General features: G+C 37.9%; 1 protein-coding gene across 1 annotated transcript in view; it reads right to left on the bottom strand.

Moving 5' to 3' along the window:
- Positions 1–20,153, bottom strand: part of AHR (aryl hydrocarbon receptor) — a 370,224-nt gene extending 350,071 nt beyond the window's left edge. Inside the window, exon 1 of the mRNA XM_053714124.1 lies at positions 19,117–20,153. Within this exon, the coding sequence (XP_053570099.1) occupies positions 19,117–19,172 (56 nt within the window). The 5' untranslated portion in view covers positions 19,173–20,153. The remainder of the gene's footprint in view (positions 1–19,116) is intronic.
- Positions 20,154–21,283: the final 1,130 nt, after the last annotated feature.

The following is a 21,283-nucleotide window of genomic DNA, read 5'->3' as shown; positions in this document are numbered from 1 at the left end:
AAAGAAGACACCAATATGTGGTCACCAACATCTCCTGAGTTCAGTGATACCACCTATGCATAGGTTTGGTGGCTTATTTGGGCGAAGCAATGGCAAATGTCTGACATGCGTTTGTGATTTTTTTTCACATTTAACATATTTTCTTTGCCTATCGTCTTTTTTGGGGGTCTTTTAACATACCCCAATTTATTTGTTTTCCATAAATGTGATTATATTTAAAAAGTTGACACCCCAAGGTATTATACATGGAGTGGTTTGATGACTTTGATGCAACCGTTTTAGCCCAAAAAATTGGAGAAAGTATATGGTGGTAATTTTTCAATTTTCATTGTTACAGACACATTGCTTTTTTACTATGATTTAGGAGAGACTGTTGTAAGTTATTGCAAAAGAATACTTCAGGTTGTTTTCTGCAAGGCACCCTGAGTACACCTATGCCCCCCATGCATAGGTTTGCCAGGATTTTGGGAAGGTTATGTTACACGATTTTAGTTATTAAAAATGAGAGTATTTCTTCTGATAGGCCTATCTTTAGTTTGAGGCCTATCGCATACCCCACTTTTATTTATTGCATTCAAAGTGTATATTTTTTAAATGTTGACACCCCAAGGTATTGTATATGGTGTGCTTTGATGCCTTTGAAGCAACCGTTTTAGCCCAAAAAATTGGAGAAAGTGTATGGTGGTAATTTTTCAATTTTCATTTTTACAGACACATTGCTTTTTGACTATGATTTAGGAGAGACTGTTGTAAGTTATTACAAAAACATACTTCAGGTTGTTTTCTGCAAGGCACCCTGAGAACACCTATGTCCCCCATGCATAGGTTTGACAGGGGTTTTGGTTAAAAAAAAAACAGGCCCAATTTTAGTGTAGTGAAATGTAAAAATCTGGCACAGTAAAAGTAAAAAAAACAAAAAAACATCTAACAGTAAACATAACCAAAAAAAAAAAAAAATTATATATATATATATATATATATATATATATATATATATATATATATATATATATATATATATATATATATAACAGCAAATGTATTTATTTATTTTTAAATTGACCATTGTATGGTACCGCTTGAAGCAGTCCCCAATGCAGAGTGCAGGCTGTCCAGGGCAATCAGGACAGTGATATATGGTGTCCCTTCTCTTCCCCCTCTTGGTACAGACTCTGCATTTTTTTTGTGGTTTCTGCTTTACGGCAGTAGGGGGGGGGATTTTAAAAATAAAATGGGTAGCCCCAACTCTGCTCTCTCCCATCACCGCCCGGGGAGCAGGTGCATCATGGTACAAAATCCCCGTAATAATCTGGAGCTGAAACTGTAAAAAAGTCTTTTTAACTCTGGGGTTTGCTTTTTTGAACAACAAAAAAGCGTTGTGGGTTGCAATCTGCATTAGGTAAATTGCAACCTTTTTGTACCAGGCCCTTGTCTTCCGCATAATTAGATAGGGCTGCAGCAGCTGATCAGCCAGATCAACCCCACCCATATGCCGGTTATAAGACTTGATGCACACTGGCTTCCTTATGATCTCAGCTCTGCCACGTACAGAAACCGCCACTGTCCTCTCTGTGTGGATGGTGGTAAGAAGGTATACATCCTTCTTGTCTCTGTACTTAAGTGCCAACAGCTCCTCTTGGCGCAGAGCTGAGGTCTCCCCCCTTTGTAGCCGGGTGCGTACAAGCTGTCCTGGGAAACCTGCGCGGTTCGTTTTAATTGTACCGCAAGCTACTGTATCAAAGCAATACAGTAGCTTGAACAAAAGGACACTTGTATAAAAAATGTCTAAATACAAGTGATACCCTTTGTTCATTAGGGGTAATATCAGGTCCCAGACAATCTTGCCAGTGGTTCCCATATGTTTTGGGCAACCTGGAGGGTCAAGGTGGCTATCCTTTCCCTCATACACCCGGAAGGCCTGAGTATACCCATTCTCGCTGTCACAGAGCTTATACACCTTTACCCCGTATCTGGAGGGCTTGGAAGGAATAAACTGCTTGAATCCCAGCCTTCCCTTATACTTCATTAGGGATTCATCAACGCATATATTCCTTCCAGGTGTATAAGCCTCTGCAAACCTGGCAGAAAAGTGGGTTATCAGGGGGCGGATTTTATACAGCCTGTCAAATTGGGGATGCTAGGGGGGCACAGGCTGTTGTCGCTGAAGTGCATGAAATGCAGAATGATTTCATACCTCTTCCTCGACATAATCTGGGAGAAAATGGGGGTAGAGCAGATGGGGCTAGTACTCCAGTAGGAGCGAATGGAGGGTTTCTTTATGATGCCCATCAGCATGGTCAATGCCCAGAATTTTTTGAATTCTGGCACATTGATGGGGGCCCATTGCTGCTTTGCCAAATATGTTCCAGGCTTTGCAGCACAGAACTGATGGGCATATAAATTAGTTTGGGTGACAATGTTCCCCAATACATCATCGCCCAGAAACACTTCCAGAAACTGCTGGGGGCTAAAACCTGCCACATCTATATTTATGCCAGCATTTGCTGTGAAGGGTGGGATATCTGGCCTCTGGAGATGAGGTGTTACCCACTCTTCAGCAGCAATGGCAGCAACACGCCTCCTTCTGGCAGGGGGGCTAGCTAGCAGGGGGGCTGGTAGGGGGTCTAGCAGCCACAGATACATCACTATCAGTTGAGACTGCATCTAGTGATGTATCTGAGCATATGGCAGGGTCAAAATTGGGGTCTGAGTCAGACATAGAGGCATCTGACTCTGACGCAAGGATGGCATACGCCTCCTCAGCACTATATATTTTCTGTGACATTTTTGTATCTGTCACAGAAAAAATTTACTACATTTTTTTAAATTAAATTAATTAACTAAATTAATTAACAAAAAAGTACAGCTATGCTACTGCCAGTGATTTATAGCGATCACTGGCAAGCTAGGGGTTAATGGCTCTGAAAATTAAATTAACTAAATGGTTCTGAAAAGAGCCTCTGGATTTTTAAAAAATTACAACAACAAAATTAACCCCTAAAAAAAGGCACAAACAGCAAAAAAGTACAGCTATGCTACTGCCAGTGATTTATAGCGATCACTAGCAAGCTAGGGGTTAATGACTCTGGAAATTAAATTAAATTAGCTAAATGGCTCTGAAAAGAGCCTTTGGGTTTTTAAAAAAATTACAACCAAAAAAATTAACCCCTAAAAAAATGCACAGACAGCAAAAAAAGTGCAGCTATGCGAATGCCAGTGATTTATAGTGATCACTGGCAAGCTAGGGGTTAATGGCTCTGAAAAGACCCTTTGGTTCTATATTTTTTAACAAATAAAAGAATTAAATCTCTCTCTGCAAAAAAACAGGTCTCTCTCTCTCTCCAACAAAATGGCAAGTGAGGAGAGGGAGGGAGATCCACACTGATCAGTGTCAATATTTACAAATATTGACATGATCAGACAAATGGGGTATTTTTATTTTTATTTTATTTTTTTGGGTGGGAGGCTCAGATTGGGTGACCCTAGCTTGCCCCTATGATGAGGCAGGCTAGGGACACCCCCAGAGGCCCCATGATGCACTGGGCATCGCCATCTTGGATGCCTAGTGAAGGGGGAGGGGGGGCTATTTAGGGCTTTTTTTTATTTTTTTAAGTTTTTTTTTTTTACTTTTTATTTTATAACTAAGTGCCTCGACCCACCGAGGCACTTAGCACACAAGCAGAGCATCAGAAGTGTGTCCGATCGCTTCCGATGCTCTGAAACACTGCCGGGCTCCACGTGGAGCGAAACCAGAAGTGATCACTCATGGGGGAGTGATCAATCCGGTCCCGGCACTCGGGAACAGTATTGCAGGATGCCTAGACATCAAGGCAAGCCTGCAATACTGTTAGAGCAGCTGGAAGCGATTTCGATCGCTTCCAGTGCTCTGTTTAACCGACGACGTATGCCATACATCCTCGGTCGTTAAGTGCTTTTTTTTGAGGACGTATGGCATACGTCGTCGGTCGTTAAGGGGTTAAATAAACTAAACTATAGTACAAAAAAAAAAAAAAAAACACACTAAATTACAAAAAATAAAAAATATTACAAGAAGTTTAAACTAATTACACCTAATCTAAGCCCCCTAATAAAATAAAAAGCCCCCCAAAATAAAAAAAGCCCTACACTATACTAAATTACAAATAGGAGGCCGAAACGATCGTCTGGGGTTGTCATGTTCCTTGTTCAGAGGAGAATTGCCTGGTATTTCGGGGCTGGACTGACCTTACTTGGCGAGATCAGACTGATATACTTCAGGAAAGTTTTCTTCTGTGAAAAGCACACTGGTCTAAAAGAGGCTGCTTCCGGGTGGTAAATCGCCATAGAACAAGCCACTGAGCTGTTGTTCGTTCCTGGTAGAGCGCTTCTCTCTTTGTATGCAAATTATTATGACCCTGGGGAAGTCTCCCTATGGGTGATGGGGGAAACCAGACGTGGACTCCTTGCCCAGTGTGCTTAGAGGAATGTGGCTGCACCTCACTGACGAGGCCCATAGGAGGCCGAAACGATCGTCTGGGGTTGTCATGTTCCTTGTTCAGAGGAGAATTGCCTGGTATTTCGGGGCTGGACTGACCTTACTTGGCGAGATCAGACTGATATACTTCAGGAAAGTTTTCTTCTGTGAAAAGCACACTGGTCTAAAAGAGGCTGCTTCCGGGTGGTAAATCGCCATAGAACAAGCCACTGAGCTGTTGTTCGTTCCTGGTAGAGCGCTTCTCTCTTTGTATGCAAATTATTATGACCCTGGGGAAGTCTCCCTATGGGTGATGGGGGAAACCAGACGTGGACTCCTTGCCCAGTGTGCTTAGAGGAATGTGGCTGCACCTCACTGACGAGGCCCATAGGAGGCCGAAACGATCGTCTGGGGTTGTCATGTTCCTTGTTCAGAGGAGAATTGCCTGGTATTTCGGGGCTGGACTGACCTTACTTGGCGAGATCAGACTGATATACTTCAGGAAAGTTTTCTTCTGTGAAAAGCACACTGGTCTAAAAGAGGCTGCTTCCGGGTGGTAAATCGCCATAGAACAAGCCACTGAGCTGTTGTTCGTTCCTGGTAGAGCGCTTCTCTCTTTGTATGCAAATTATTATGACCCTGGGGAAGTCTCCCTATGGGTGATGGGGGAAACCAGACGTGGACTCCTTGCCCAGTGTGCTTAGAGGAATGTGGCTGCACCTCACTGACGAGGCCCATAGGAGGCCGAAACGATCGTCTGGGGTTGTCATGTTCCTTGTTCAGAGGAGAATTGCCTGGTATTTCGGGGCTGGACTGACCTTACTTGGCGAGATCAGACTGATATACTTCAGGAAAGTTTTCTTCTGTGAAAAGCACACTGGTCTAAAAGAGGCTGCTTCCGGGTGGTAAATCGCCATAGAACAAGCCACTGAGCTGTTGTTCGTTCCTGGTAGAGCGCTTCTCTCTTTGTATGCAAATTATTATGACCCTGGGGAAGTCTCCCTATGGGTGATGGGGGAAACCAGACGTGGACTCCTTGCCCAGTGTGCTTAGAGGACTGTGGCTGCACCTCACTGACGAGGCCCATAGGAGGCCGAAACGATCGTCTGGGGTTGTCATGTTCCTTGTTCAGAGGAGAATTGCCTGGTATTTCGGGGCTGGACTGACCTTACTTGGCGAGATCAGACTGATATACTTCAGGAAAGTTTTCTTCTGTGAAAAGCACACTGGTCTAAAAGAGGCTGCTTCCGGGTGGTAAATCGCCATAGAACAAGCCACTGAGCTGTTGTTCGTTCCTGGTAGAGCGCTTCTCTCTTTGTATGCAAATTATTATGACCCTGGGGAAGTCTCCCTATGGGTGATGGGGGAAACCAGACGTGGACTCCTTGCCCAGTGTGCTTAGAGGAATGTGGCTGCACCTCACTGACGAGGCCCATAGGAGGCCGAAACGATCGTCTGGGGTTGTCATGTTCCTTGTTCAGAGGAGAATTGCCTGGTATTTCGGGGCTGGACTGACCTTACTTGGCGAGATCAGACTGATATACTTCAGGAAAGTTTTCTTCTGTGAAAAGCACACTGGTCTAAAAGAGGCTGCTTCCGGGTGGTAAATCGCCATAGAACAAGCCACTGAGCTGTTGTTCGTTCCTGGTAGAGCGCTTCTCTCTTTGTATGTAAATTACAAATAGCCCTTAAAGGGCCTTTTGTGGGGCATTGCCCCAAAGTAATCAGCTCTTTTACCTGTAAAAAAAAAAAGAACAATCCCCCCCCAACATTACAACCCACCACCCACACACCCCTACTCTAAAACCCACCCGATCCCCCCTTAAAAAAAAACTAACACTACCCTATTGAAGATCACCCTACCTTGAGCCGTCTTCACCCAGCCGGGCCTAAGTCTTCATCCGATGGGGCCGAAGAGGACATCCAGACCGGCAGAAGTCTTTATACTATCCGGGCAGAAGAGGACATCCGGACCGGCAGACATCTTCATCCAAGCGGCATCTTCGATCTTCATCCATCCATCCGACGAGGAGCAGCTCCATCTTGAAGACATCCAGCACGGAGCATCCTTCCTGGCCAACGGACTAACGAAGAATGACAGTTCCTTCAAATGACGTCATCCAAGATGGCGTCCCTCGAATTCCGATTGGCTGATAGGATTCTATCAGCCAATCCGAATTAAGGTAGGAAAAATCTGATTGGCTGATTTAATCAGCCAATCGGATTGAAGTTCAATCCGATTGGCTGATTGGATATGCAAAAACATCTTATAATATACTTATATGAGCTGGGGGTTTGCAGGTGTATTGTACATGCCGATATAGTCTTATATTAAACAGTAAAATTGCACAGTATATATTATACATTTTAACGGAGTTTGTTACTAATTTAATGTGTTTTACATTTTTGGCTTGTTTTTTCTTTTTAGGAACAATATTTTGTGTACAGTATATTAATATCCCATTGAAGAAAGTATAACATTATATGTGGGATGCCAACGGCTCTCGATTTATAAAATGAATTTCGATAGTAAGTAGCTGACATATAATAAATATTAAGATGTAATTAAAGGGATACTAACCTCGATTTTTTTCATTTCAGGATTCAGATAGAGCATGCGATTTTAAGAAACTTTCTAATTTACTCCTATTAATTTTTCTCATGTTATCTTGATTTGAAAAAGCAGTAATGAAAAGGTGGGAGCCGGACCATTTTTAGTTCAGCACCTGGGTAGCGCTTGCTGATTGGTTTGCTACATTTAGCCACAAATCAGCAAGTGCAACCCAGGTGCTGAACAAAAAATGGTCCGGCTCTAAAGTTTACAGTACTGCTTTTTCAAATCAAGATGAGAACAAAGAAAAATTGATAATAGGAGTAAATTAGAAAGGTGCTTAAAATCTCATGCTCTATCTGAATCATGAAAGAAAAAAAAAATTGGGTTTAGTATCCCTTAAAAAAAAAAATAATGCACAGAACAGGAATGTGTATGCTCTTCACAATTATTAATCTAAAGTTTGCCTTCTGCTTATCAAGGCTAAAAGCTGCTTAAAGGGATAGTTTACTCAAAAATGTTCTCCCCTTTAATTTGTTCCCAATGATCCACTTTACCTGCTGGAGGGTATTAAATTGTTTACAAGTATTTCCATTACCCTTATATTGGCCTTTGAAATAGTTTATTTAGTCTGTGGTATCCCCACCCATCCAGAACGTTTTTGGCCTCAAGGCCAAGCTGTGTTAACACAGCCAGTAGAAGAAATTGCACTCCCAGAGATAAGGTAATAAAATGTTAATTTTCCATTGTTCTCTCCAAGTATTGGTGATTAGTTTATGGGCAGATATACGATAAAGAAGCAGGTATATTTGCACAATGTGATAAAGTAATGAGATCTGATTATACCTACAAGCTCAACCCATTTTATTAGGTTGTGGCTTCAAAACACAAAATCAACTAATTCATATACACAAATAAGCCTTAAAAACATACATTTTATACTCTGCAACCGGTAAAGAAAGTAATTGGAAACACATTAAGGAAGAAACTATTTTATAGTATACTGTCCCTTTAACCTTCAGAGATATGATGATATTGCAGAAGTTTCTAAACACACAATACATTCTTAAAGGATAATGAAACTGCTCCAGTCTCTTCTATGTTGCATTAAAGCAAATTAGGACAAGTCAAGTTTCATGGGACAAGAAGCAACATGACTTTTTTTTTCTTTTTTAAACAAAAGAGCTATTATCTTAAGAATCAGAGACTAACACGTTGAAAAACATAATATATTCATGTATGAAAAGACAAGAATCAGATTTTAGAAATAGGAATGAGTATGCGATGGAAATCCCTGCTGTTCACAAATTTTTATTGTTAGATTTTATTTTATTTTTTTAACAAGTGTTTTTGGTAATAGCTTTTGTAATAATTGTACTATGGTATCATGAAGAGGTTATCTACTCCATTATCCATCATTGTTAAAACTGCAAAACTTCAATACTGTCTGATACAAATATTTTGTAGCTTTAAAAAGGGACATATAGGAAAATGCTCTTTTGCCTCTAGCAATGTATTTAGGGGCCTGTGGTTGGTGGCTACGCACATATGCCACTCCTAACTGGCTCAGTGGCTGTGAACTTTAGAATGGACTATTAACTATGTGTTTAACCCCTTTGCAAGGTAAACACATATCTGCAGGCCATTAGTAGTGTGATAATAAAATGCCACAATGTCAAGCATTTTACTAGTATTTCACTAGTTTGTTCTTTTAACACTTACAATTAGGGCTGTGTGATATGGAAAAAAAATATCACGATTTTTGATGACATATTGCGATTTTATTTAAGTGTGACATACATTTTCAAGTCAAAAATGCATTTAAACGGTTCAAAACAGCAGCTTGTTTCCCTTGCTGTTTGCACTGCATAGTGAATAGGCAAGACAAAAGAGCACTGCCAGTCCGCCACCTTCCATGTCTGTGCGCAGGATTGGTGCAACAAACCACAAAGCAAGTAAAAATGCGGCAGTAACGTTGTGACACTGAAGTGACGCTTCCTGGTCCACCCCCTAGAGGAGTGATCAGTGATGCTGCTGGGCTGGAGCGTGTGTGAGACTGGCGTGACAAGTTAAGGAAGCCGTTTTAGACCGTTTTGGTTTTTTTGTTTGTTTTTATACAAAATTGCAGCCTTGTGAAATTCAGATATTGCATTATCCCATATCACGATTAAATACATCATGCGATTAATACATTTTAAAAGGATGTTAAAAAGTAAATACATGCTAGATATAATGATGTATTCAGAGCAAAGATTAGCCTTAGAATAACATGTAGATGTAATTTTACAATTATATTAGTTGTTTAAATATTGATAATATAAGTGTAAAGGTTTAGTTTCTATAAAGTATTTTAATTTCTAATTCTATAAAGTAATGGGCACCGCCATGTTTGAATTAGTTTTCTATTTATCTTTGCTTGAATCTCCTCTTTTTATTGTCTGTTTTATATATGTTTCCTAATTGTCTTAAGCAAGGGAAACAGATAAGGGACAACTCAAGTTCAAACATGGCAGCACCCATTACTTTATAGAAACTCATAAAACTACACATAATTTAACATTTTATATTACAATTACATACTGTTTAATATCCCTTTATTATTATTATTATCCGATTTGTTCAGCTGATTGTTTATTAACATTTCAGTTGACTAAAAAGTTACAAACTTACTAGACACTGAATTAAAAAATTCCAATTGTTCAAAAAAATGACCACAAAACAACAAAGTAAAATGCTGGTAACTAACCAGAAAGAGCCATACTTAATATACCCACCCACACAAACAAAGAAAATACATTATAAATGTATATTTGTGTAACAGTTATGAATGTGGGAAACCCATTGGTTAAACAATGATTGCATATTTGTGGGTTAAAACCCTATAAAGAGCATCATATCTTAAATTTTGTATCTCTACTTTGGAAACCCCAACAACTACAAGACATAAAATTTAAAAAAAAAGAGATTCAATTTAACTAAATTCAGCTGACTCCACGAACATGAAAAGAAAAAGAAAAACCTTGTTCTAGAAAAGAATGCATAGATATGGCTTAGACAGCACTACAGTAGTATCTAGAAAGGAAACTGCAGACAATCTTGATATATTGCTAAGAAGAGTAAACTCAACATTACACAAAATTTAAGACAGAGCATGATATTTGAAACAACTTTCCAGTTTACTTCTATTATCAATTTTGCTTCATTCTCTTGTTATCCTTTGTTAAAGAGTACTCCCAGGTAGACTGATACTTAGGAGTGTGCACGTGTCTATCACTTTATGGCAGCAGTGTTTGCAACTATGCATAACATAGCTTCAAACATTGTCATTAGATATTATTGGTTATAAGACTGTCAAAGACCAATAGAGAACATTCAGAAACACATAAAAAAAAATATAAGAGCCCAAAGCACCACATATAGCAGTTATTTTTGCTTTGCTGTCATTCAAATTATATATATATATATATATATATATATATATATATATTATTTATTTTATTTTATTTTTTTAAGAGAGTTATTAGACATACAGGGAGTGCAGAATTATTAGGCAAGTTGTATTTTTGAGGATTAATTTTATTATTGAACAACAACCATGTCCTCAATGAACCCATTAACAACCATGTCCTCAATGAAGTAGTTTTTAGTTTGTTATTAGTTTTAGCTATTTTAGGGGGATATCTGTGTTCAGGTGACTATTACTGTGCATAATTATTAGGCAACTTAACAAAAAACAAATATATACCCATTTCAATTATTTATTTTTACCAGTGAAACCAATATAACATCTCAACATTCACAGATATACATTTCTGACATTCAAAAACAAAACAAAAACAAATCAGTGACCAATATAGCCACCTTTCTTTGCAAGGACACTCAAAAGCCTGCCATCCATGGATTCTGTCAGTGTTTTGATCTGTTCACCATCAACATTGCGTGCAGCAGCAACCACAGCCTTCCAGACACTGTTCAGAGAGGTGTACTGTTTTCCCTCCTTGTAAATCTCACATTTGATGATGGACCACAGGTTCTCAATGGGGTTCAGATCAGGTGAACAAGGAGGCCATGTCATTAGATTTTCTTCTTTTATACCCTTTCTTGCCAGCCACGCTGTGGAGTACTTGGACGCGTGTGATGGAGCATTGTCCTGCATGAAAATCATGTTTTTCTTGAAGGATGCAGACTTCTTCCTGTACCACTGCTTGAAGAAGGTGTCTTCCAGAAACTGGCAGTAGGACTGGGAGTTGAGCTTGACTCTATCCTCAACCCGAAAAGGCCCCACAAGCTCATCTTTGATGATACCAGCCCAAACCAGTACTCCACCTCCACCTTGCTGGCGTCTGAGTCGGACTGGAGCTCTCTGCCCTTTACCAATCCAGCCACGGGCCCATCCATCTGGCCCATCAAGACTCACTCTCATTTCATCAGTCCATAAAACCTTAGAAAAATCAGTCTTGAGATATTTCTTGGCCCAGTCTTGACGTTTCAGCTTGTGTGTCTTGTTCAGTGGTGGTGTCTTTCAGCCTTTCTTACCTTGGCCATGTCTCTGAGTATTGCACACCTTGTGCTTTTGGGCACTCCAGTGATGTTGCAGCTCTGAAATATGGCCAAACTGGTGGCAAGTGGCATCTTGGCAGCTGCACGCTTGACTTTTCTCAGTTCATGGGCAGTTATTTTGCGCCTTGGTTTTTCCACACGCTTCTTGCGACCCTGTTGACTATTTTGAATGAAACGCTTGATTGTTCGATGATCACGCTTCAGAGGCTTTGCAATTTTAAGAGTGCTGCATCCCTCTGCAAGATATCTCACTATTTTTGACTTTTCTGAGCCTGTCAAGTCCTTCTTTTGACCCATTTTGCCAAAGGAAAGGAAGTTGCCTAATAATTATGCACACCTGATATAGGGTGTTGATGTCATTAGACCACACCCCTTCTCATTACAGAGATGCACATCACCTAATATGCTTAATTGGTAGTAGGCTTTCGAGCCTATACAGCTTGGAGTAAGACAACATGCATAAAGAGGATGATGTGGTCAAAATACTCATTTGCCTAATAATTCTGCACTCCCTGTATATATATATATATATATATATATATATATATATATATATATATATATATATATATATATATATATATATATATATATATATATATATATATATATATATATATATATATATATATATATATACACATATACATATACATAAACACACATATATACACACACACACACTTTTTATGAGGGTTTGCTTGTACATAAATATATTTTTCATTGCAACATACTTAAAGGGACAGTTTATTCAAAAATTATAATGGCATTTGAAATAGTTGTTTTAGCCTGTGATATGCCCACCTATTCTGAAAGTTTCTAGTCTTAGGTCCAAGATATAGATAATCTGTGTAAACACAGTCAGCAGAAGAAATTACACTCCCAGTGGGGTATAGAGGAGATAAGGTAATAAAATGTTAATTTTCCATTGTTCTCTCCAAATACTGGTCTATGGTTTATGGACAGATATAAGATAAAGAAGCAGGTATATGTACACAATGTGATAAAGTAATGAGATCTGATTATACCTACAAGCTCAACCCATTTTATTTGGTTGTGGCTTCAAAACACAAAGTCAGCTATTTTATATACACAAATAAACCTTAAAAAGCAAAATCTCATACATTTCATACTCTGCAGTTAGTAAAAAAAAAAAAAAAGGTAATTGGAAACAGATTAAGGGAAAAACCAATATGACAGTGTACTGTCCCTTTAAAGTCTGGAATTTACCACCACTTTAACCCCTTAGTGACCGGACCATTTTTTAAATTTTCTTAACGTTAAGGACCAGGGCTATTTTTACATTTCTGCGGTGTTTGTGTTTAGCTGTAATTTTCCACTTATTAATTTACTGTACCCACACATTATATACCGTTTTGCTCGCCATTAGATGGACTATCTAAATATACCATTATTTTCATCATATCTTATAATTTACTATAAAAAATGATAAAATAATGGAAAAAAACAAAAAAAACACTTTTTCTAAATTTGACTCCCAAAATCTGATACACATCTACAACCACCAAAAAACACCCAGTGCTAAATAGTATCTAAATGTTGTCCTGAGTTTAGAAATACCCAATGTTTACATGTTCTTTGCTTTTTTTGCAAGTTATAGGGCAATAAGTACAAGTAGCACTTTGCTATTTTCAAAACATTTTTTTTTTCTTCAAAATTAGCGATAGTTACATTGTAACACTGATATCTGTCAGGAATCCCTGAATACCTCTTTACATGTATATATATATATTTTTTAGTAGACAACCCAAGGTATTGATCTAGGCCCAACAGCTTGTGGAATTTTGGCACAAATGATTCTAAATGCTTCTCTGTGATCCCCTTTGTTCAGAAATAGCAGCCATTTATGGCTTTGGCATTACTTTTTGGTAATTAGAAGGCCGCTAAATGCCGCTGCACACCACACTTGTATTATGCCCAGCAGTGAAGGGGTTAATTAGGTATCTTGTAGGCTTAATTTTAGCTTTAGTGTAGAAATCAGCCTCCCAACTGACCCCCCCCCCCAATCCCTTCCTGACCCCCCCCCTCAAACAGCTCTCTTCCCTACCCCACCTCACAATTGTCACCGCCATCTTAAGTACTGGCAGAAAGTCTGCCAGTACTAAAATAGAAGGCATTATTTTTTATTATTATACATATGCTGCAGTGTTGGATCCCCCCTTAGCCCCCAACTTCCCTGATCCACCCCCCCTCTACCTATTTGCCGCCATCTTGGGTACTGGCAGCTGTCTGCCAGTACACAGTTTGCTAAATTTTAGGCTTTTTTCTGTCATAGCTGTAGTGTAGCTGCCCACCTCAATACCCTCCTCCTCTCCCCTTCCCAGATCCCTTTCCCATTAGTTATTCCCCCCTCCCTTGATTCCCTCTATCTCATGCCTTTAGTGCTGTGTAGTGCGTGCGCGCCCCCGACATCTGCCACGCTCTTGATTGACCAGGAACAGGAACTGCTCCAGTGATGGTCTGCTTACCCGCCTCCCTGCTATGACTCCCACCAATGATCGACACCATCGCTGGCCAATGAAGAGAGGGCCACAGAGTGGACCTCTCTGCATCGGTGTGCTTAAAAAGGGTGCAATACCCTGAAAGTGACTGGAAGCGATCACGATCGCTTCCAGCGCTTGAAACCCCAGAGGAAGTGTCAGGCACGTCCTTGGTTCTTAACTGACACTTTTTGTAGGACATGCCTGACACGTCCTAGGTCGTTAAGGGGTTAATAACTGTTAATAAAAATATGAGAAAGTTTTTGCTTTTTTACATCCCTAACTTTATTCCCTTGTCATCCGGTAATTTTTAGAGAAACAGCTTACAACCTGCCAATCTGTTATTTATTTTTAAACTTAAAGGGACAGCGTACACCAATTTTCATATAACTGCATGTAATAGACACTTCTATAAAGAAGAATATGCACAGATGCTGATTTACAAATACAGTATAAAAAACTTACTTAGAAGCTCCCAGTTTAGCACTGTTGATGAGGTTAGGCTGGGACACCCAGTGAAATGGGCTGGGAAAACAATACAAGCAGACCCCCCCCCCCCTCTCCTGCATATGAAAAGACAGATAACAAACAGGTGCCAGTTGGAGTATGTAAACAAAATGTTATTAAAAAATAAGCAAATCTATACATTGTTACCAAAAAACACTACCAGATGTGCTATAAAAAATGGATTATCTACAAAACATTTATGCAAAGAAAATTCAAGTGTACAATGTCTCTATAAGATACTTGATAAAGTTTGGCAAAATGTCTTTAGCAAAAACAATGGTTATGATTTATGTTATTGTTGGGTAATCAATAGTAAAAATATTTTAATTAAAAGGGACAGGAAACCCCCAAAATTTTCTGTCATGATTCCAATAGAACATACAATTTCAAACAACTTTCCAATTTACTTCTAATTTTGAACGAACAGCATTGCACTTTTGGCAGCTAGTGAACACATCTAGTTAGCCAATCTTAAAGGGACATTAAACCCAAATTTTCTCTTTCATGATTAAGATAGAGAATACTATTTTAAACAACTTTCTAATATACTTCTGTTATCTAATTTGCTTCATTCTCTTGATATTCCTTCCTGAAAAGCATATCTAGATAGGCTCAGTAGATTCTGATTGGTGGCTGCACCTATTTGCCTTTTAAAAAAATAAAAAAAACTTTATGGGCTTTATAAATAGATCATCTACAAAACACTTATGCAAAGAAAAAAATGAGTGTATAATGGCCCTTTAAAGTAATTTTAAGTATATTGCAGAAATGCTTCTATTCAAAACTAAAATGCAGTGATGTACATTTAAATGTTAACTATTAATGCCCCTTTATTGTTAAATCCTGGTCACTGTGCATTTGTAAAATTGGATTAACTTTTAAAATGGCTAGAAAAATATTTGAATGCTCATTTCAAATTCAAAGTGCTATTGCATTGACATGTTATTGTGTATTTGTCAATTATTCAGTTTTCCTGTATTTAGTGGACCTTTAATGGTCATTTAAAATGAAGCAAAATCGATTGCACCATGTTTGTTTTACCGCTTTTCTCACACTTGCATTTGTAGTTTGGGGCTACTCAGATAGTTGGTGGAGACTTGTATGACGTCAATATAATCAAATCGTATCATCATTCCACATTGGTTTCGAAGATTCAGCCTGCTGCTAAACTATCTTGAGTGGGAGCTGCTGACCAGAAGCTAAGGTGAGCTAGGAGACTGTGAGGTCCCAGCCTGCCTGAAATGGAGGTGCTGCACTCTGTGAGTTGGACTTATCCTTCTTATTGCTGTTCTGATGTTTGGAAGAGATTACACCATGCAGCTCCCGTGTTTGTGTAAAGTAATATAACTGAAAAAATACAATGTATACACAATGTGCCTCGCTGCCTGCACACTCAGTACCAGCAAGCTGCACATGCATGAGGCATATGTAAGCAAAAGTCAGCAATAAAAAGCGATAGCTTTTTACAAGAAGCACTTTGCTATTATAAAGTATTTGGCAAAAATGCTTCTAATCGAAAGGTTAATATTAACGAATGTGCATTTCAATTTTGGCTGGTAAGTCCCTTTAATAGTTCAAACATTTTATTGTTGCATAAATTGCTTTGACAAGTTTTTCATGCAGGAAGTGTACATGTCAGAGGAAGGAAATTTTAGCTTTACATCATGTTCTATATAAGCAATCAGAATCTCCATGTGATTTTTTTCTCTGCACTACTGTTCTACTTATATATAGGTGAACATGTTTTGTTGTCTTAATTATTACTTATAAATAAATATAACATTTTCACTTAATTTAATCTACTTTATAAATATCAAATGTTATATATCTTTCCCCGGGTCACTTATAATTTATATGGAAAAATACTTTCTAGCAAATAGATAGGCAACATAAAGAAAATTCAATAAAGTGGGGTATATTGATTGTGGCAAAAGTAGCATTAGTGCATATGTGTGATGTAGAAAACTAATCTACAGACAATAAGGGGTGGAACAGGGTTTGGCAAAAGGATGATAATTAATTATAAAAAAAAAAAAATACCTGTTTAATGAGGACATTACACTGCTGATCCAAACACAACAATGTTTCAAGCAAACAAATGAAAATACAAATATTTTACTTAATATAAAAACAAAAAAGTATTTAATTTATTTTTAAACACACATTCTAAAATAAAGAAATGCTACTAATATTTATTTTGTAAATAAAGATGTGTCTTCCAAACAGTTTTATGTTTTTTTTTATACAATTATGAGAGAGAACTTTGTGGAAACATAATCACCCAAACAGCTAAAATTTTACTAAATTCCTTATTTTCATAAAAAAACAAACAAAAAAAAAAAAAACAGCTTTTAAGCTTTAAATATCTTTCCACTCCCGTAAAATGGTGCCCTTGGAGGATAAAGGAAATCTAACAAAACTATTTTATCAAAATTATTTTATCTAAATTATCGGCTAAATTTGATCTGCTTTCCCAAAGACAGCAGGTTTGATTGCCACTTATAGTGATCACCATGGTGTTTTGTTAAACAGAAGTCATTTAGGACCCATCATGGTGTTTATTTTACATTAATTTACCATCAGAATTAAAGTATGTTTAATTTTAAATTTTATTTTTATTATTATTGCTTATTTGTATAACGCCATGTGGTAGGCCACGTGCTGATTGAATAGTTATAACATGCACTTTTTTCTTTGCAACAGCAAGTATACTGCAAGAAAAAAAAATGTGCCTAATAATATTTGGTATGCACAACTATGCATTTAAAAACACCACGTGTATGTTCCTTTAAGAAACAAGGTGACTTTATATATGGCAACACGTGTAATTAGAAATGCTACACATAGCCGTCAACAGGAAAAATTAATTGCAAAAGGAATTACGACAAGTTATAAACACTATTTTTAAAAATATATATTTATCAAAAACATAAAGTACATTAGTGTGTGAGATAGATATATATATATATATATATATATATATACACACACACACACACATATATACATACATACACATATAATATGTTTTTGCTATAGCCAAAAGTATTTTGATGTTTTTTTCTATATCTAATGGATTTATTAAATATCCAAAATTAGCTTGAACCTAAGAATGTATAAAGTGCTACTTAAAGAGACATGAAATCTAAATTTTTCTTTCATGATTTAGGAAGAACATGCAATTTTAAACAACTTTTCAATGTATTACTTTTATCTTATTTGCTTCATTTTCTTGATATCCTTTGTTTAAAAGCATATCTAGATATGCTCAGTAGCTCCTGATTGGTGGCTGCACACACACATATACATATATATATATATATATATATATATATATATATATATATATATATATATATATATATATATATAATTTTTAAAAATGTAAACACGTACCCTGTAATTAATAGAGTGCTATCCAAAAAAAAGTTTTTTAAAAGGAATGTCTGATTCAGCCAATCAGAGAATGCATCAACAGAGCAGACCAGTAATATTTAAAGTGGGCACCAGAGGCTGCTGATTGACTAAGGGAGAGTGAAAGGCTACTACAGTAACTGCACTTGTATGTTTAGAAAATTAAAAGGGACATTAAACAGTATGAGATTGTATTATAAAATGTTTAATTAGATTACATTTTAAAAATACTATATTTATTCTGTCCCTTTACCTGTAATATAACTTTGAAAATTGTAGGTTTTGCAATTACTGTTAAAAGTGGAAGTGCAGCCTCCAGATTTAACACTGCTATATTCCACAAAGTCATTGGCTGAACACTCTAGTGACCCATTTATAACTGTCCCTAATCGGCCTCAACAGAGAAAAAAAAACCTAGGTTACAACAACACAGGGGAGCCCACAGCTTTATGGGCACTAAGGACCTGATTATCTAACGCTCTCTAGTCTAGTGAGATTTTCTAAGTTGTTTCACCAGCATTGCCAGGTCCTTCAAGGAATTTAAGAAAAATATTTATTTTTGCTTGAGAGAGTTTATCCATTTCACTATAAATGGTTCTGAAAGTCAAGGAGAAACCTGCATTACAATAAAATGCTCAAAAACAAACCCAAAATGTGTGAATTCTCTCCATGCCAGTGAGTTTTTGCTATCTGGGTACAATTATTTTTTCAATGTAACCAACTAATACAATATATCTGCCTATTATTTTTATAGTCTAACCTTTAATTTGAATACATCATACTATCTAGCATATTTGTTATTTATTTTGTGTTTTGCATAAAATGAGATAATAAAACCTCAAACTACAAAAAGCAACACATTGCTTCTAGGCTGCTCAGCTGAATCACCTTCTCATTGGCTGCATCAATCCCACCTTTCTTAGAAAATAAAAAAAAAATACTCAAATTGAAAATGTAATTTTCCAAAACCTATATATGATATGTATATTATATGCATTTACCATATACAAACAGAAAACAATCAACCTATTAATCTTAATGAATCACTTCTACATTAACTTTATGAATATTGGGAACCCAAAGCAATACAGAATTAGAGACAGACACACAGATAGCACAGTGGCTCTCACGTTTTTTGGACGGGTTTTCTCCTCTTTCTGCTGGCATACATGATGTTAGTATTCATCTTGTTATTCTCCAGCCGCAAACTGACGATCCCAGCACTGGATAAATATTTAATGGCTTTTTTTCCTTCTTCCTGCCCGCCCAGGCCAAAAAGGGTTTTTATTTAAAGCTCTACGACAAATAAACCAGACGTGGTAGGGTGGTAGGTTTAGGATTCCCTGTGTAGTGTACTGCAAAAAGAAGTTAGTACACGTATAAGTGATCCTTATGTAATATTATATAGGGTTGCAAATAACCCTTTAAAAGTAATATGGTATGTGGTAGCATGAACGCACTAATAATATCTAATTATTGTGATCCACTGCTGCATTGGCTCATGGGTATTAAGATGATCTGCAGTAAAACGGCTTTATAATTAATCCTCCGTCAGTGTCGGCGATGAGTTCATGGGATCCTGATGGTATATCCGTACTAATTGCAGGTTCCTCCTCCAGATTATGGCTGGCCCTGAGAGGGAATATAGGGGCCCCCGGCCTCCATGGGGCAACGCTGGCAATGGCCGGTGCTATTGGTGTCACCCGGGGCGGCCCCGTGCAGTGTCTGTCACTGTCAAGGCTGTCTCCTGTGCTTGTTTACTTCTGGACGCCAGCTGTCTCCTCCCTTTGCACCGACTTTAGAGTTGAACTACTCTCCTCTTCAGTGCAGGCTGTCTCACTCACTCAGACAGACACCCACTTCCCTGCGCGGTCTCAGATCCTCCCACTACTCAGTGACACTGTCTCTCAACTTACACAAAAAAACTTACACAAGCTCCGTTCCTTTCCTCCTCCCACTCTGTCTGTCTCACCTCTAGTTGCCTGAGCTTCCTGCCTCTGGGCTGTGTGTCTTTCCGGACCGCCACAAGGCTGTCTCAGGGTGACAGTAAGCTGGCTCACCGCAACCACTGAGTATGACTCTCCTACCAGTGACGGCTTACGTCTAAAGCCTGCGCCTGGCTGCCCTCTCTTGCTGTGCTAGTCTGTATATCCCCAGCAGCTCTCGTATCCCTCACTCTCCTGCACAAGCACTCGGCTCCTACCCTCCCTGTCCCTCTATCGGCCTCTCACATTTGTTCAGCTAAGGTGGTTTACCAAAGTTGCTTCCCTTTTACACACATATATACATACTGTATATATATATAATATTTATAATCTACACACCAGGGCTCAAGCTTTTGCCTCGGGAAACAATTAACTCTTCTTTTAACCTTTTGTATTCCAGAGAGGCAGTCCACTTTGGCAGACAAGCAGTGTCTTATCTATTTATTTTTGTTACCCTACTCCCATCTGTCAATTGAAACAATGTTTAGCATGCAGAAAATACTTGTATCGTAGTTGATTGCTGCTATGTTCTGTTTAAACCAAAGCTAAAAATATTAATAAATATGCATCAAATTTTAATTTAAAAAATAATAATTCCCCATATTTTCCTCACTCGTCACCACAAGCACTTTAGAACAGAGCTAATAATTAAAGAGGTATCTTCATAAACTATGTGCTGCTATATTTGTGTGCTGAAAATGTCAGGTGAGGTCAGTTATGCTGCCTTGAATTAGCTGAAAGTCTAGTTATCCACATACATTATTTTCCAATTGGCTGTAAAGCATTTTCTTATCAAATAACTTTAAACCAGTTTGTTAACCAACGTATCTCAAACCCAGATATATGTATTTCATTAAAAATGAATTCACAAAAATATTAGATTTAAATGTAATAATATAAAATTATACATTATATAAATTAATATCTTCACAGCTGACGCTTGAAATAAACCAGGGGTTTTCAAACCTTCATAAAAGGCCAGATTTTCAGGATTACCTTGGGTGAGAGCAGGTAAATAACCATGTTTACTAATTATCTGATTATTTCACCTGTGCTCCTGTTCAGATAACGTATCAACAACTTTGTTTAGTGTCATTTACACCAGTGTATCCCAGGCTAATTCATCCCTGAAACATATTTTGGGTACAGTATTAACCGCCATAACTTCAAACAATCTCCTAACATCATCATGTGGCAAAATTTAGCATTGCACAAGAGCTGTTTTGTGCAATCCCACCCCCTGCTTTCGCGCATAAGCACGGCCTTTCAATCTGCCCAAACTCACTTGTTCTGGGTGTTGTTTTGTGTTCGA

Source organism: Bombina bombina, chromosome 5, assembly GCF_027579735.1.
Source record: "Bombina bombina isolate aBomBom1 chromosome 5, aBomBom1.pri, whole genome shotgun sequence".
Lineage (NCBI taxonomy): Eukaryota > Metazoa > Chordata > Amphibia > Anura > Bombinatoridae > Bombina > Bombina bombina.
Note: the sequence above shows the minus strand (reverse complement) of the source record. Positions and strands in the feature narration are given on the sequence as shown.